The sequence below is a fragment of the Ailuropoda melanoleuca genome, chromosome 6 (assembly GCF_002007445.2).
Source record: "Ailuropoda melanoleuca isolate Jingjing chromosome 6, ASM200744v2, whole genome shotgun sequence".
NCBI classification, from domain to species: domain Eukaryota; kingdom Metazoa; phylum Chordata; class Mammalia; order Carnivora; family Ursidae; genus Ailuropoda; species Ailuropoda melanoleuca.
Window position 1 is genome coordinate 110,119,349 of NC_048223.1, and position 19,262 is coordinate 110,138,610.

At 35.5% G+C, this 19,262-nt stretch overlaps 1 protein-coding gene across 2 annotated transcripts in view; it reads left to right on the forward strand.

Annotated features, from left to right (window-relative positions):
- Positions 1-19,262, forward strand: part of MXI1 (MAX interactor 1, dimerization protein) — a 79,736-nt gene that overhangs the window by 35,464 nt on the left and 25,010 nt on the right. For both annotated transcript variants that reach the window (XM_034663270.1, XM_034663271.1), the window contains exon 3: positions 6,238-6,267. In XM_034663270.1, the coding sequence (XP_034519161.1) occupies positions 6,238-6,267 (30 nt within the window). The remainder of the gene's footprint in view (positions 1-6,237; positions 6,268-19,262) is intronic.

Here is a 19,262-nt window from a genome sequence, read left to right on the forward strand (position 1 = left end):
TTTTCTTTTCTTTCTTTTTTTTTTTTTTTTAAAGATTTTATTTATTTATTTGACAGAGAGAAAGACAGCCAGTGAGAGAGGGAACATAAGCAGGGGGAGTGGGAGAGGAAGAAGCAGGCCCCCAGCGGAGGAGCCTGATGTGAGGCTCAATCCCAGGGATCCGGGATCGCGCCCTGAGCCCAAGGCAGACGCTCAACGACTGAGCCACCCAGGCGCCCCTATTACAGTGTTTTTCAAACTTTATTGAACACTGTATTATACCACTAGCAGCAAAAAATTCTATATTCTTATCAGCCCCCTTCAAGTATGTACTTCAGAGATCCCTGCTCTAATGCGGCTGAAGTGTTCTGTTTTTCTGCCCTTTGAGTATATGTAGAAGAAATATGAACTTTAGAATACAATTAGAAGGTTCTTGTTTAGCTTCAGAGAATGTGTTATTTTCATTGTGTGGAGGGCAACATTGATTTTGCAAAGCAAGTGAAACAAAAATGTTAACAAATTTGGGGTTTGCTCACTAATTCAACAAAGACAGTGAGGTCTTTTGCTGGAAGAGAATATTAATTCTGGGAATGGGGGCTTTTATTTTTGTTCCACGGTGGTACTACTCGTGAGCCAAACTGTACTATTTTGTTCAGTTTCAATTCTATGCTTCATTTCATTGACTGCCACCAAACTACCCCCCAAAGAATTAAAAGTTTATGTATTAGAGCTGTGTTGTAGTCCGTGAAAAGTCACAGATCTGGTTGAGATAATGATTCCCATTCAAATAATGAATTCATTAGCGTGTCTCTCTTAAAGGGATATTATTTGTGAAAAAGATTACCTGTGATTCAATGGTAAAATGATAGAAATGTCTTTTCTCTGTCCTTGGAAGTTGTTAAGCATTCAGAGTAAGGGTGTCTGAAAGGCATACAATTCATTAGTGTTTGCTTTCAGAGGTGCATTTTATTTGGAAAAGAAAAGTGGGCTAACCCAATGGATTATTAGAACATCTCAACCTTACAGAGAACTTACCATAATTGAATGTTGCAATGGTACATTATTGGAAGGGTTTGGTTGGACACATAGGCTCAGAGAAGCAAAGAGGTTGTTTCCAAGTGTGCTAGTATGTGATACTCATTTATTGCCAGCACTGTTTGGTGAGAGCGCCAAATCCTAACCACTAGGCCACCAGGGAAGTTTGCCAGTACTATTTGGATCATTATTTTCCTTGTGTACATATAATTAGTCATCTTTCTCTCTGTCATATCCTGAACCTTGTACTGTTTTCACAGCTGACTAAATGACCAAAATACTTATCTTTTCTTTCAGTTTCTTTTTTCATCATTACGATTGTTTATTTCCAGGCTCATTTCAAGTGTTACCGAGAATCTATGAGTTTATTGCCCCATGTAGTATACTTAATTGTTTAAGGTAGTATATTTTTAGTTCTGTTAAAAAATAATAAGAGTAGTTACAATGGCTAACATTTACCGAATGTTTATTATGTGTTAGATGCTTTTACATATTTTTCTCTAATTCTCACAGTAATCCAGCCAAGCCATATGTTGTTATTCCAATTTTACAAATGAGGAAACTGTTAATCACAGAGGTTAAATAATTTGTTTTAAGTCTCACAGCTAATGTGAATGATAGAGTTAATAGACTCAGGACTTTTCTCCTCTAACACCATAGATCTTTATGACCTATACATTGTTGTTCTCTGGTTTTGCTTTGTACTTCACAGCTCTGCTTGTTTATTTTATTTTCTTCCAAGTTTTTATTTAAATTTCAGTTAACATACAGTGTAGTTTCAGGTGTAGGATTTAATGATTCATCACTTACATACAACACCAAGTGCTCATCACAAGTGCCCTCTTTATTACCCATCACCCATTTAACCCATCACCCTGCTCACCTCCCCTCCAGCAACCCTCAGTTTGTTAGCTATAGTTAAGAGTCTGTTTTATGGTTTGCTTCTCTCCCTCCCACCCCTATATTCATCTGTTTTGTTTCTTAAATTCGACATCTAAAAGTGAAATTATATGGTATTTGCTTTTTTCTGACTTACTTCTTTTAGCATAATACTCTCCATTCACGTCATTGCAAATGGAAAGATTTCAATCTTTTTTTATTGCTGAGTAACATTCTATTGTATACATATACCACTACTTCTTAATCCATTCATCAGTCGATGGACATTTGGGCTCTTCCCATAATTTGGCTATTGTTGATAATGCTGCTGTAAACATCGGGGTGCATGTGCCCCTTGGAATCGGGTATTTTTGTATCCTTTGGGTAAATACCTCGTAGTGCAATTGCTGGATCATTGGATAGTTCTATTTTTAACTTTTTGAGGAACCTCCATACTGTTTTCCAGAGTGGCTGCACCGGTTTGCATTCCCACCAACAGTGTAAGAGGGTTCCCCTGTCTCTGTATCCTTGCCAAGATATGTTGTTTCACGTGCTGTTAATTTTAGCCATTCTGACTGGTGTGAGGTGATATCTCATTGTAGTTTTGATTTGTATTTCCCTGATGATGAGTGATGTTGAGCATCTTTTCATGTGTCTGCTGGCCATCTCTGTGTCTTCTTTGGAGAAATGTTCATATCTTCTGCCCATTTTTTAACTAGATTGTTTTTTGGGTATTGAGTTTTATAAATTCTTTATATATTTTGGATACTAGCCCTTTATCAGATATGTCATTTGCAAATATCTTCTCCCATTCCAGAGGTTAACTTTTAGTTTTGTTGATTGTTTCCTTTGCTGTGCAGAAGCTTTTTATCTTGGTGAAGTCCCAATAGTTTATTTTTGCTTTTGTTTCCCTTGCCTCAGGAGACATAAGAAGTTGGTACGGTTGATGTCAAAGAGGTTACTGCCTGTGTTCTCTTGAAGGATTTTGATGGTTTCCTGTCTCACATTTAGGTCTTTCATCCATTTTGAATTTATTTTTGTGCATGGAGTAAGAAAATGATACAGTTTCATTCTTTTGCATGTTGCTGTCCGGCTTTCCCAACACCATTTGTTGTAAGGTCTGTCTTTTTTCCATTGGATATTCTTTCCTGCTTTGTTGAAAATTAGTTGACCATATAGTTGCGGGCCAGCTCTGCTTCTTTACTTATGCTCCTTTCCACTTGGTATGTCTTCTCCCTACCAGGTCCAGCCTTTACTAGTAGCAAATAGTCATCATTTAAGATCTGTACCAAATGCTGCCTGAAAAAGCCTGTACCAAAGGCTTTACCCTGAAAGCCACATTTGAAAGTAAATTCTGCCTACTTTATTTATTTATTTATTTATTTTTAAAAAAGATTTTATTTATTTATTTGACAGAGAGAGACAGCCAGCGAGAGAGGGAACACAAGCAGGGGGAGTGGGAGAGGAAGAAGCAGGCTCCTAGCAGAGGAGCCTGATGTGGGTCTCAATCCCAGAACGCCAGGATCACGCCCTGAGCCAAAGGCAGATGCTTAATGACCGCGCCACCCAGGCGCCCCAAATTCTACCTACTTTAAACTCCCACAACACTTTGTACCTTTCTTCATATATTTATTTTGCCTTGAATTATAATTACTCCTATACATGTTTTAAATTTACTAACTAGAGACTGTCTTTGATTCCCTGTAACCTAAGACAGTCTTAAAGATACAAGTATTTGTTGACTTGAGTTTACAGTCAAAAAAGCCATCAAGATAGAAGTACTACTGATGCATTTTTTTAAAAATTGGAAGATCATGGCAATATAGTAAAGATTAGTACATATATGATCATTTTTGTTTCTTGGTGTTTGGAAATGTTGGTAAATGTTACTAGTGGTATAACTAGATATGACATGCATTTCTTGATTTGGTGAAAAAGTTCATATTCTTGGCTATCATTTTATATTTTTTAAGAAAGAAAATAAAAGAGAGAGGTAGGAAGAACCTGCTGTTTTAATTTTGTTCACAGCAGTGGGTCAGATTATGTTCTTTCGGTGCTAGCTTTGATAATAGGCTTAATACAATATTGGAATTCAACAATTGGTTGTCTTTGGGTATATACATTTTGCATTTGTGACCATATGTAGTATTTCCAAACTGTTTAGGATAAGTTTATGGTAAATAGTCTACCTCTCTTTAAATAGATTATTTCCATTTATTACTTACTTTAGTATTCACTGTTTTTGTTTTACTTATTCTAAATTTTCTTCAGATAAAGGCAATTAAACCAAAACTTACTATGGGTTGGGGAATTTCATTATTGATTACCCATTCAAATTTTGAACAATATTTTTTGTTTTAAATCTCTTTAAGATATGTCCTTTTCCTCTTATGATTTACTGATTTACTTTGACAAACAAAAAAGAACTTAAAACCTTTTATAATTATATAGTGATAGAGATTTGGTTGTAATTTATTTATTGGGTTTTGAGCTCTTGAGTCTCTGTTAAACTAAAGTTTCTATGCTTTTATGATTTCTTTCATCTGAATTATACATATCCTTGCTGTTAATTTGACTGAACTCTGGAAGCATCATAAGATTTTTTTTTTTAACCTCTTGAGGGAGAAATGCTTTTATTAAGAAAATCTCTTGAAAATGAACATTAGTCTTTTTCATCCTGTGTCACTTGGACCTTATGGAACTTTAAGAAAGCAAAAAGTGGACAGGATACAGTAACTCAAAGAAGGCTTTTGGCTTTTGAACTAAAACAGTGGTAAAATTTCTATAAATTATGAGACTGACAAAAACTCTCCTACTGTTAAAGTTTAGAAATGTAATTGTTAAATATCCACTGGAATAATAAATCAGATTAAAGTAATCAGTAATGTGATACTCTGAAAACATTTGATATTAACCAGGATATATTAACTGATTAAAGTTTTAGTTCTGGTGACAGGAACTTAAATTTTCTTTTATTAAATTCCTGTTATTTTTAATGCTAAATTATTTTAAAAGTAATAACATGTTCATTTAAGAGAACTCGTATAACGTAATTTTAATAATAGCTAACTTTAGAGTTTGTTATATTTTGCTGTTCAGTATTAACTTGTTTATTCCTCATAACAGTCACATGAGGCACGTACTATCACTTTACCTATTTTATAGATGAGGAAACTGAGCACAGAGAAATGAAAGGACTTTAACTAGGCTATACACTATTTGAATCCAGCAGTCTGGACTTAGAGTCTGTGCCCTTAACCTCTCTTCACCAGGTAGTTAAGAATTTGGGTTTTGGGGGCGTCTGGGTGGGTCAGTTGGTTAAGTGTCTGCCTTCGGCTCAGATGATGATCCCAGCCCCAGGTCAGGCTCCCTGCTCAGTGTGGAATCTACTTATCACTCTATCTCTCCCTTTGCCCCTCCCTCTGCTCGTGCTCGCTCGCTCTCTCTCTGTCAAATAAGTAAAAACTTAAGAAAAAAAAAGAATTTGGGTTTTGGAGTAAGGAAGACCTGGGCTTAAATCATAACTGCTATTTCTACTTTGGGGACAAGAGCCTGTCTTGACCTCTCTGAGGTTCAGTATTCTTATCCATAAGACAAGGGTTGTTTGGGGGATAAAATGAAATAATGTATGTTAACTGCTTAGCACACTGTTTAGCAGACACTATACTTGTTAAGTAGATGATAAGTATTATTATAACATACTGATAAGCAAAATGAAAAAAAGTCACAAAAAGAAAATAACCATTGTTAGCATTTTGAGGTACATTCTCCTAGTCTTTTAAAAGTGTGTTTCTTGATTTTATTAATATATCTTCTTTTATTTATATTATTTTTTTCTTTGTATAACTTTTTTTGTTTATGTTTTACACAGAGGGCAGGAAAGCTTAAATTTGTATCACTTAACAGTAAGGCAAGCCTGTCATCTTCTGTGCTAGCCAAAACTTTTTTTCTCCCTATGTTTAGGAGTTACTAAGTGGAGATAGAAGAGGACATACAAGTACATTTTTCTTTTTAAACAAAAATGGGATAATGTTTGAATTAAAAATTTACAAATAAAATGTAGGATACTAGAAGCAGGGAAGAGAACATGTACTTGTATTAATTTTATTAAAATAACAGTGAAACACCAGCGTCAGAAGAGTTAGTTGTTAACTGAAGACACCATATCCGAATGAATAGTTCTAACGAATGCAGACTATATCTTCTTGATGAGTGAGATTATAGAAGTCTGACTATATATTGCATTGTTAAAGAAATTCACTGGGTGTGATATAGCAGTAACTAATCCCCCTTTCCATAGCCTTAGCAAGAAGTGGCTAATGGTCTTTTTTGTTTTCCTTTTAGGTCTACACACAATGAGCTGGAAAAGAATCGGTGAGTCAGTGATGAGTGCGGTTTTCATTTATGTTAAAAAACAAACTCAATGTTTTACCTGTGAAAATAATGTAATAGTACATATGTAGTTATAATTTTATTTTTTAAATGTATAGGCTATTATGATTCTGATATATATGTATTCCAAAAAATGACTTAAATAGTTTTTACTGTCTATGGGGCGCCTGGGTGGCTCAGTCGTTAAGCATCTGCTTTCAGCTCAGGTCATGATCCCGGCATTCTGGGATTGAGCCACATTGGGCTCCCTGCTCAGTGGGGAAGCCTGCTTCTCCCTCTCCCACTCCCCCTGCTTGTGTTCCCTCTCTCGCTGCCTCTCTCTCTGTCAAATAAATAAATAAAATCTTTTAAAAAAAATAAAAATAAATAGTAAGTTTATACTGTCTAAACTGGAGGACATCAATAAATTTTTAAGCTCCTTTGAATTTTGAGTTTATGGTGTAGCCGCCTTTCTTTATGTTTCTGAAAACAGGTTAATTGTGATAGGCTCATGACTTAAATATGTTCATGCTATATGTGGACAGAATAAAGGTTTCTGTAGCATAGCTAATAAATATTATGATAAACTGCAAAGAGAAACTCAATGACCTACAATTTATTCATTCATTTGTTCATTTATTCATGCATTCAACAAATCTTTATCAAGCATGAAGTATATGTATATAGTATATGGGCAGGCGTACTGCTTTAGATAGGAAATACAAGAATGTGCAAGATAGTTTTTGTCCTTAAGGAACTTACAGCTTCCTGGGGAGACAGATAACTAAAATACTGTATAGTGTGGTAAGTATGGTAATGGAGAATCAGAAGGTGCTGAAAGATCATTTTGGAGAGTCATCTGATTTTCTTTTGAGGGAGTCTTGGAAGGCTCTACAGAGGATCATGAGTGAGTACTGTATATTGAAGAAACCGCAAGAGATTCAATATGAGTACTATATAAAAGATTGTAGCAAGATGCAAGCCAGACCAGGTACTGACAACTATGCTGCAGAGTTTGGGCTTCTTCTGAGAACAATAGGAAGCAGTTGGATGATTTTAAGATGGTTTGTCATGTGATCAGATTTGTGCTTTGGAAAATCATTTTGGCCATAATGTGAAGCATTGGTTGATTGGGAGAAGGGATCTCAGGGACAAGAAAGCTCTTTTGGAAGCTATTAGAAGCTTCCAATGTAAGGGATGATGGTAGCCACTGGAGATAGAAGTAGACAGAATAAAGAGACTATAGGGAGTAGAATCAGTAGAAATTGGTGGTTGGTTGACTGGAAGGTTAAGTTTTAGATAGTATTACCCAGAAAAGGAATGCAGGAAGAGGACAAGTTTGGGAGAGAAGATGAGGATTGTATGAGTAAAATATTCTTTTTTTGATACAGAGATTAGATTAATAAACAACAGACTAATAATCTGCATCAGCCATTTTTGACAAATAAGATTTCTGTGACCTTCAATTTTTTGTCGTGCCTTTTTTTAAATAGACAGATTGACTAACCTAACTACCTCATTGCAGATGAATTTAAATGTCAAATCCTCTTCAACAAGCTTAGCATAGTCCTCCAGGCTGACTTAGTGGCTTTTACTACTTTGTTTGCACAGTGCTCTGTTCATATCACAAATTGTGAAACTTAATTATCTGTTCATATGTCCCTTTCTGCTGAATGACTGTGACGGCCTCAAATGCAGAGATTCTGTTTTGTTCTGTTTTGTAACCTCAGTACCTAGCATTTGGTGCATTTATAGTAGATAGTGGCTTTAATATTGGGTGAAGCCAATATTAAAACTGGAGCAAAGTTCAGTGGTCTAGTAAAAAACTGCTTTGTGGCAAAAACAGTTTGGCAAACCTTTCATTTAAAAGAATCCCTTCTCTGCCTTGTATTTCTGGTGTATTAAAGGAAGTATCTGGCTAGTTTAAACATGGCAAAAACACCAAAAAATGACAGCTCTGAGGATTCTAAAATTAAAACCTTATATTGTATTTTAAATTAGAGCATAGAGTGTATTTGGGCCACATGTTTTAAATACTGATAAACATGTGGCTTTCATAATTATTTCACCTGCTTGAATGTAGACCTTGGGCGACTCTCACTGGAAACCTGGCAAAAATCTTTAACACTGAAGCGACTCTTTAGTAAACTATTTGGAGTGGAGCTTTTTAAATCTTTGAATAAATTTTGTTTAATGCATTCCGTGTATCAATTCTGACTTATTGATAACTTTATCACCCGTATTCTTACTTTGATATGTCCTAAAGTAGTTTAATCTAGTATCTGTCCGTAGCACAGGTATAATGTGTAGCTTTTGATTGCCTGGACATTGTATGAACTCCAGTGTCTCCAGTGAAGGCTTTTTGTTCCCATTTTATTTACTTAGGTCTAAGACTTTTTTTTTTTAAGATTTTATTTATTTATTTGAAAGAGAGATACAGAGACAGAAAGAGTGAGCAGGGGGAGTGGCAGAGGGAGAGGAGAAACAGACTCCACACTGAGCAGGGAGCCCCATGTGGGGCTCCATGCAGGGCTACATTTGGGGCTCGATGTGGGTGGGGCTTGATCCCAGCACTCTGGGATCAGAACCTTGAGATCAGGACCTGAGCCAAAGACAGAGGCTTAACTGACTGAGCCACCCAGGTGCCCCAGGTCTAGGACTTTCCGGCTGATTTCCAACTTTAACTTTACCTCACTTTAAGGCATGATTCCTGCATCCTCTTCTGTCTTCTTCCTCCCTCCTTTTCTTTCTCTCTTTCTCTTTTCCTTGAAGCTTAATTGAAAGGTAATATAGAATTAACCTTTCCAAGATGCATTTGTTTTTAAAAAGGGTAGTACTCAATATAAATACATCTCAAATTTAGTGGAATGTGTCAGAGGGTGAGTGCCAAAGGAAGAATCCAATTTAATAACCTGCACTCCACTTCTGAAAAGTTAGAGGCTTGTGATCTAGCAAAAAACAAAAAACAAAATATTGGTAAACATAGGATGATTTAAAGGGAGGGAGGTGCTTTAGCCAAATAGCAAGAAGGCAGCACAGGAATATTTTTTAAATTTAAGTCTCTATAGTTATTACATTTTAAGCCCCCACCTGTTCTATTTAATGGTTCTTTTTTTCACCCCCAAGGCAGCATTTTTATTTGATATATTAAAGAAGAAAGTTAACCCAGGTTTGCCTTTCATTTGCTTTTGAGTGTGAATTTACATGAGGAAAGTAATTCACTATCAAAAGGGTAATTTGATTTTGTCTTCATTCTGAGAAGATATTCCTGAAGTAATTCATATTATTCAGATTTTGCCACTTTACATATGATATATTTATGTCAGGGGTTATTTCTTTTAACTTGGTTTAATATCTTGCATATAAAGCTGCTCTGAGTTAGTGTTTTTTACTGGGGCAAAGCAGTGAGAATTAATATTGATGATTTTAAAATTGTTAGTGAATAACAGAGGAATTCCAAATTGAGTCTGTCCCAAAGCCCTGTAATTGTTGAAGCTCTGGGTCTGGCTTCCAGGAGACAGTAGCCAGCAAATGTTGAGGTTCATACTTCCAGATCTCAGAGGAAGGCCTAACGGTGGAGATTTGGAGTCTGGCAGGCCAATGGTAGTTTGCTCTGGCTTACAATTACCCCAATATGCTGATAGGCCATTAGGGAGCTTATGGTAGTTTCAGGACTGATAAAGGAATTCATGTTTTCTTGGACAAGTCCTGGGGGCTTATTTCTGCCTGAAACCCTGATGGTTACACTGAGTCTAGTTTAGATGGTTCCGAGCATTTATTTGTTACTTGTATATTCACCTTGTCCCCCTAGACCCATAATAGCTTGTAACTGGCTCTGGAGGTGGAAGTAAAAGAGAAGCAGAGTACATTTTAGATGTTCTGCATTCCTCAGGAATCTATATGTATCATTTCATGGTGAAATTAATGAGTCTTTGAGATTTAAGATTTGAGAATTCCACGTTGTCTATTGGCTTGTCTTATCAGTTGTGTCCTTATCAGAGAAAAAAACGATTGGGTACAGATTTTATATCACTTCATTGCTTTTTCATTTTCTTAATTGAAATTACTGATGATGTTTTTGAAAGAGTCAACAACTTTAACAGGATTTTAATGGTCAAGAACCTTAGTGCTGATGGCAGGAGAGGCCATTCAACCCTAATAGCTGTCATTCCTTTGAAACAAAAGGTTTACCCTTATTGCAATTTTGGCAAAGCTAGATGGGCCAAATGAGGATACTGGCAGAGCAGAAGTGCCTGAGTATTTGGGATAAAAGAGAAGCAGTTCCAATGAATGCAATAGGTGTCCTCCATATAGAGAGTTTCTCACATTTCTGAGGGAAAGATGAAAATGACATTTATGCAGTACTTACTGTATTCCCCCACTATGCAAGACTATTAGGTAACCCTTTAAGGTCGGAAAGCAAAAGTGTAGGCCAAAGTGTTATTGAAAACTAGTCATTTTGACCATCATAACTACAATTTGAAACAAGATGATGGGAACAAAGAAACAGTCCTAACTATGGTTTTATCTGATCATAAATATGATAGCTGTATGTAATGTCAGTCTTTCTCTTCAGTAATGATTAATAAATACTGTGTTTGGCATTGTGGTAGATAAAATGATGTATGAGATACTGACTTTATCCTATCCTTGAGGTTAAGGTCATTATAGTTTGGTAATTATGGGTTTCATCTTCTAGTACCAGGATCTAGTTTAGTTACCAGTGAATGTCTAGAAAGGTGTTTTTCAAATTGAAGGTTGAAACCCACTAGTAGTCTATGCAGTCATTTTAGTGAGTCATTTTGAAAAAGAAATTGAAAAGACTAGAAAACACCAAAGCGCATTGCTTGAAGAAAAGTTAAATGTGGAATTATGAAACTTGTGCATACTAGGTTATGACATAAAATACTGTGATCATAGTCAAAAAGCCACTGCTCTGAATAGTGAGGGAGAATGAATGTACGCTAAGACATGAAGATGAGATAGAATTTGGATCTGTGGAAAAAATAAGGGAAGAAGTCAGTGTAATTAGAGCCATGGAAGGTGACATCATCAGCTGTCTTCAGGAAGGAGTGAGTAGACCATATTGAGTGGAAGAGTAGAGTCTATCAAATTAACACTGGGGAATGAGGCCAGAGAAGTGCTTTGGGATTAGATTGTGCAATGTTGTTGACTGTTAAGGAATTTGGATTTTCTTTTGTTGGTAGTAGTGAGTTTTTGAGGCTTTTGGAGCAAATAGATTAAGTATGATCAAAGCATTTATAAAGAAAGAAAAAGTACAGGGGCGCCTGGGTGGCTCAGTTGTTAGGCGTCTGCCTTCGGCTCAGAGCGTGATCCCAGAGTCCTGGGATCGAGCCCCACATCAGGCTCCTCCTCCCCCGGGAGCCTGCTTCTTCCTCTCCCGCTCCCCCTGTCTGTGTTCCCTCTCTCGCTGGCTGTCTCTCTCTGTCAAATAAATAAATAAATAAATAAATAAATAAATAAATAAAATCTTTTAAAAAAAAAAAACAGAAAAGAAAAAGTACAGTTGAGGTATAGAAGCAGGGAGACTAGTGTGGATGCCTTTGAAGTAGCTCATGTAGTAGTAGGATATAGGAACCAACACTCAGGTGATGGACTTGAGAACAGAAAGGAAGAGAGAGGATTAAGAAACACCATAAAGAAAGAATATTATTTTCAGTTAACTGCTACCATTCAGTTTTCCTTCCGTTTCATTCTTCACATAGCAGCAAGAGTGATTCTCTTAAAGGACGTATCAGATCATGTCGTTTCTACTTTCAGTCCTCCACAGTTTCTCGTTGCAATTAGGTAAAATCTGTGACATACAAAGTCCTACCACTCTATCCCTTGTCTCCTATGATCCAGCTGACACTGCTTGCTTTCTTTTCCTCCAACACACCATGTTAATTTTCATCTTAAGGCTTTTGCACTTCTTCCTTCTGCTTGGAAAACCCTTGCTGTACTCGCTCTTCATCATTATTTAGTTGTCGTGTCATCTCCTTAGAGAACAGTAATCATTCCCCAGTCACTCTCTATTCCATTGCCTTTTTTGTCACCTTAACATTTATCTGTGTCTGAATTATTTATGTTTGAGTTACTGGACTTCCTTCATAGAATGTAAGTTTCAGGAAGACAGGGACTTTGTTATTTACCCTTTGCACATAGCAGTCATTCAGTGAATATTTATTGAATGAAAAAATGATTATATATGCTCTTAAGTATATCCATAATCTACAGTATACGTACTTAAATTATAATGGCTTAAGTAAAAATGACAACTATATAAAATACTCAAGAGTTCAACAGATATATTATTATAGTAAAATAATTTTGTAGGATGTATATGGAAAACTTAATGAATTCTTAAAACATAAATTATATGAAAACAACTTGATAATTGGGAATATCTTAAAAGGTTTTTACCATGAGGGACTTTATCTTGCTTATAAGAAGAGAATCAATAACTAATTGATTCTTTCAGTTCATTAAGATATTACATAGTGCACTAAGACAAAGACAGGTAATTTTGTAAAGAGGAATAGTTTACCTGATGGAGTTCATGCTCCACTTGTGAGGCCTTTATTTCTTTCTCATTCTATGAGTTGAAAATAGCAAGCATTTTTAGTAAATCTTTATAAATCTTTAGTAAGGATTTATATATACTTGGAGATAAAATATCATAAATAATTTCAACTTTTTGTGTTAGCATTTTGATGTATTAGTTATATTTATCTCAATGGTTTGGACATGATAAAGAATACAGTATTTCTTCCTAGACTTTCTACATATCCAATCCCCATTTGACATGGGTATTTTGACAGAGTGATTGTTTTGATCTACCTTATCCTAGAAGAAAGCAGAATACTACATCTTTGTGACCATGGGTTAGGCAGTGATTTCTTAGTATTTAACCTGATTATCTAGGATTCCTTGGAAGGAGGAGCCTATAATAACTAGTTTTAGCTGCATATTTTGGGTGTTTGTATGACATTTGTTTAAAAAGAACATGTACTTTTATATATAGTGTGTACATTTTAGAAAAAATGTGCATTTGTTAGGAAAAGAAATTACAAGATAGGTTTGGCAGAACTTTCACTGAAACTTTTACCTCAACTAATAGTACCTAAGGATATTTGCTTGCATTAAAGACAAGTTATGGGGTTAGGGAAACTAAACTTTTATTGTAGGTTTGAAATATGTGACTGTAGCTGGACCAGAAGTCCACAGTTGGAATCGCGTTCAGTAATTTGGGGAAGTTAAGTCAAAAACTCTTCTTAGCCTTGGTTTATTACTAAGATATAAATGTTAGTATAAAAATACCTTATCGTAACTTCCTTAACCTGGTATAAGGCATTTATAAAAACCCACAACTAGCATCACACTCATGGTGAAAGACTAAATGCTGTCCCCTAAGATCAGGAATAAACAAGGGTGTCTGCTCTTACTGCTTCTACTCAACATTGTTCTAGACGTTCTAGAGGCAAGAGAAAGAAATAAAAAGCATCAAGATTGGAAGGCAAGTGATAAAACCATTTTTTTTTAAAGATTTTATTTATTTATTTATTTATTTGACAGAGATAGAGACAGCCAGCAAGAGAGGGAACACAAGCAGGGGGAATGGGAGAGGAAGAAGCAGGCTCATAGCAGAGGAGCCCGATGTGGGGCTCGATCCCATAATGCCTGGATTACGCCCTGAGCTGAAGGCAGACGCTTAACCGCTGTGCCACCCAGGCGCCCCGATAAAACCATTTTTATTTGCAGATATCATAGTCGTATGTATAGAAAATTTTTAGGAATCCACATATATATATAAAAAAAACTATTAGAGCTCATAACCAAATTTAGCAGACTTGCAGGGTTCAGGATTGACACACAAAAAACAATTGTGTTTCTATATACCAGTCTGAAACGAATTTATAAAAACAATTCTATTTATATGACATCCAAAAGAATAAAATACCTAGGAATAAATTTAACCAAGGAGGCAAAAGATTTGTATACTGAAAACTACTTCTTAACATTGTTAAAGTGGCAATACTCCTTATATTGATCTACAGATTCAGTGCAAACTCTGTTGAAATCCAAGCTTCCTTTTTAATAGGAGTTTACAACTAATTTTAAAGTTCATATGGAAATGGAAGGTACCCAGGATAATCAAAACAATCTTGAAAAGAACAAAATTGGAAGAATCATACTTCCTAATTTCAAAATTTACTACCAAGCTTCATAATCAAGACAGTGTGGTATTGGCCAAAGAATAGACTTATAAATCAATGGAATGAAGTCCAGAGGTAGTAACTCACATTTGTGGTGTGCCAAAGACAATTTTTGGACAAGGCTGCCAAGACAGTTCAGTGTCTTTTCAGCACGTGGTAGCTGATACAACTGGATATCTACATGCAAAATAATGAAGTTGGATTCCTACCTCACACCATATGTAAAAATTAACTTAAATGAATCATAGACCTGAATTTCAGAGCTAAAACTATAAAATTCTTAGAACATGAGAGTAAATCTTTGTGACTGTGTGCTAGGCAGTGATTTCTTACATATGATACAAAAGTACAAGTAACAAAAGAAAAAATAGATATATTGAACTTTATCAAAATTAAAAACATTTGTACTTCGAAGGGTATGATCAAGAAAGTGAGGACAAATTACAGAATTGGAGAAAATACTTGTAAAGCATATATCCAGTTAGAGACCTGTATCCAGAATATAGAAAAAACTCTTTAAACAATAAAAAGACAACCCAGTATAAAAACAGGCAAAAGATTTGAATACCTGTTTCTCCAAAGAAAATATACAAATGGCCAATAAGCACATGAAAAGATGTTCCACATTAGTGGTTGTTAGGGAAATGCCAATCAAAACTATGTGATACAACTTCATATTCACTAATGGCTAACTTAAAAAAAGGTCACCGATTTTGTGGTCCTTCATTCATCAGATCAGTCACCATTGATTGGTAGAAAGGTCCAAAAAAGTTGACTCACCTCATAGTTTGGCGCTACACAAATGACTCAACACTTTATAATTACTTAAGACATGTAATTGGCCCCAGATAAGTTTCCAATATATTATATGGTGCAACTACCTAATATGGTTTGGGTACTTGATAATAAGTCAGGTTTGAGCTCTGTCACATATAAGAAGGGTATATTTAAAGGTCTTTAAGAACCACTAATTAACAGTGAGATCCAACAAAATTAAGACCATATATTGAAAGGATGTACTAATTGTAAAAGTTTCATTTGAGGTGTAATAAAATACAACCTGATTGTGTTTTGGGGGCCCTAAACAACAAATTTTAAAAGTATAGTTGTGGAGGGAAAGAGAAATAGCATTGTCCAAAGACCAGGAAATGGCTACTGATCTAGTTTACTAATTAGGCAAATAAAATGATGGCTACTTTCCTTTTTAGTCTAAAGATGGAAAACTGACACCCTTATTTTTAATTCATGTAAAAGTCCTGAAGAAGATAATTTTATTCTTTGTACTTTTTTAGATGGTAGGAGTCCAGTTACAGTACTGTTATTGGGAGTAACTATAGGACACTAAAAAAGTAGTTACGCATTGGAAATTAAGGGATACTTATTTAATAGAGTTTATCTATTTATGAAGCTATAGGACCAGGTAGGTGTAGATGCTACCATATCAAACAATATGCAGAGTACCATCATTATTTGTCATGGAGACATAAAATTGATGCATTTATTTTTGTATGCAAGAAAATGAATATTTTAACCATATTTTTGTAAGGATAGGAATGCTGAAAACTGCAGATAAACTAAAAATAACTGCTAGAGTGCAAAGATGGGCACTTGTTAGAGTTAGAATTAAATGTTATATGAGATAGAGATGAAGTAATTGGTGGGTTTTGGAGATAAAATTTACGGTTAATAAAGGAAGCATAGCCAAGATAAAATTACACATCTAAAATGCAGCCTATGCAATGAAGTCATTGCCTTAGTATCTAGATAGATTCACAGTTTCTATATTGACCTTTGTCAGAAATAGCTCATTAAGTTTAAGCTTTCTACTCCCTGACCCAGGCTGCAAGGTGATAGAGGCTGACTCAGACGAGGATTACATGCTAGAAGCCAAGTGTTCTCAGAACTTAAGCCGTACAGTTCCTAAACATTGAAATCACTTCTACAACTGATAACATGGGAAGAGATGAGATCATTAGGTCTTAAAAATAACCCAGAAATATTATAACTTGAAACTTTAAAATTATGTCTAGAAATAAATAATTGTTAGACTTTAAATAATTAACATGGTGAATATTATTTACCATTTTGAAGGTATAGTACCTTTTTATCCAAGTGATTGCAGAGTGTGTATCTCTGCATTGTAACTTGATTAAGAAAACACTTCCTCTCAAACCATGAATTCGTATTTTTTAAAAAGGGAATAGTTTGATTAATAGACTTTCCTGATATATTTTAGATGATATAGTATACAAAAATTTATTTTATATGCATCTTTGAGGAATATGTTTGATCCATAAAACTGGCTATACCTTTTATACTGATGCTCATAATAATTAGACAGCAGCAGAATTCTACTAGACTTTAAGGCAGTATGCTCTCTTGCTAAATTCCTTTGCCATGTATAGTAACTAGTACAGTATAAATGCTCTGATAAATATTGGTTTAATAATAATAGCTGCAGTTCAGAAGATGTGAACAGTTTTCCAATGAAGACATACAAATGGCTAACAGACACATGAAAAAATCATGAATCAAAATCATTAGCCATCAGGGAAATTCAAATCAAAACCACATTGGGATACCACCTTACACCAGTTAGAATGGCAAAAATTGACAAGGCAGGAAACAACAAATGTTGGAGAGGTTGTGGAGAAAGGGGAACCCTCTTACACTGTTGGTGGGAATGCAAGTTGGTACAGCCGCTTTGGAAAACAGTGTGGAGATCCCTCAAAAAGTTAAAAATAGAGCTACACTATGACCCAGCAATTGCACTACTGGGTATTTACCCCAAAGATACAGACGTAGTGAAGAGAAGGGCCATGTGCACCCCAATGTTCATAGCAGCATTGTCCACAATAGCTAAATTGTGGAAGGAGCCAAGATGCCCTTCAATGGATGACTGGATTAAGAAGATGTGGTCCATATATACAATGGAATATTACTCAGCCATCAGAAAGAACGATTACCCAGCATTTGCAGCAACATGGACGGGACTGGAGGAGATTGTGCTAAGTGAAATAAGTCCAGCAGAGAAAGACAATTGTCATATGGTTTCACTCATTTGTGGAACATAAGGAATAGCAGGGAGATCGGTAGAAGGAAGGGAAGAATGAAGGGGGGTTAAACAGAAGGGGGAATGAACCACAAGAGACTATGGACTCTGGGAAACAAACTGAGGGCTTCAGAGGGGAAGGGGGTGGGGGATTGGGATAGGCCGGTGATGGGTATTAAGGAGGGCACATATTGCATGGAGCACTGGGTGTTATATGCAAATAATGAATCATGGAACACTACATCAAAAACTAAGGATGTAGTGTATGGTGACTAACATAACATAATAAAAAATTAAAAATAACAGCTGCAATTCAAGTACTTTTTCTTAAGCCAGCATCCTCTTCATTTAAAGAAATTTCTATTTTGGTAGAAATTTTGGCAATTAAAGCATGCCAAGAGGTACATCAGTAAGAAATCTTTTTATTACATGAGAGATTTCTTTAGTATCTTGCATTTCTTTATCTTTTTTTTTTTTTTTAAAGATTTATTTATTTATTTATTTGACAGAGATAGAGACAGCCAGCGAGAGAGGGAACACAAGCAGAGGAAGTGGGAGAGAAAGAAGCAGGCTCATAGCGGAGGAGCCTGATGTGGGGCTCGATCCCATAACCCCGGGATCACGCCCTGAGCCGAAGGCAGACGCTTAACCGCTGTGCCACCCAGGCGCCCCTCTTTATCTTTTAAAAATTTAAATTCATTTGATACATTTTAGCTGTTGCAGAGAAGAGAATAATTATTTTGTACTTATATTTTTCTATTTATTCTTGTGAATAATGCCAATTGCAAGTCCCATGGGTGTTACTAATGGAAAAACCACAAGTCTAAAGAAGAATTCAGTAATGAGAGTAAAATTGTCTAATGTGGTTACTTGTTAACCAGTTCTTGAAGGACAGATTTGCTTAGAAAATAATTAACAGCCCTGGGATAAACACATGACATGTTTCTTATTCTCATATCTTCTAACTCAAGAAAAGTTGAAACTTAATGAACTCATATGACTTCCTTGTTTTGTTGTTATTTTGGGGAAAGCTAGTGGAGAAAGGTAGATTTTAATACCAAACATGGTTTAAGAGCTAAGTTATTGGAAAGGATACCTGGAATCCAACACAGATGATTTCTTTGTGGATTTGTAATCTGTTGATGTGAGAATTGTACCAGAAGTCAGAAAATAATGATTTTCCTTTCATCTCTACTACTGGTAGGCTTTGGATATTATATAAATTATTTGATTTCTTTGGGTCTTGCTTTTCCTTGACAGTAAAAGGAAGAGAACTAGATGATTCTTGAATTCCCTTCTTAATATGAAAAGTTTTAAAGTTCTTTGAATTTTAAGTTCAGCAATCATAGGCATATTAGAAACTTTATTATTCTATTGTCTGCAAAACATTTTCCTGTTATAATGTATGTATGTATGCATGCAAAAACCACCCCCCAAACACACACACACACACACACACACACACACACACACACAATGAAAGAACAGTTGGACAAATGAGTTTAGAACCTCACCGTATTCAAACTTTGGGATTTTGTGAAATATCTAAAGATAATTGTAACATATGGTGCTATAGCTACGATGACAAAAGCCTATTTTGTAAGTACTTATTTTGTAATGATATATAGTAAATAGTTCTATAAAACTAGAATTTACCCTGGGAAGCATATGGGTCTGTGTGTATATAAATAATATAAATACATTCCTCAAAGCTGTACACACACACACAC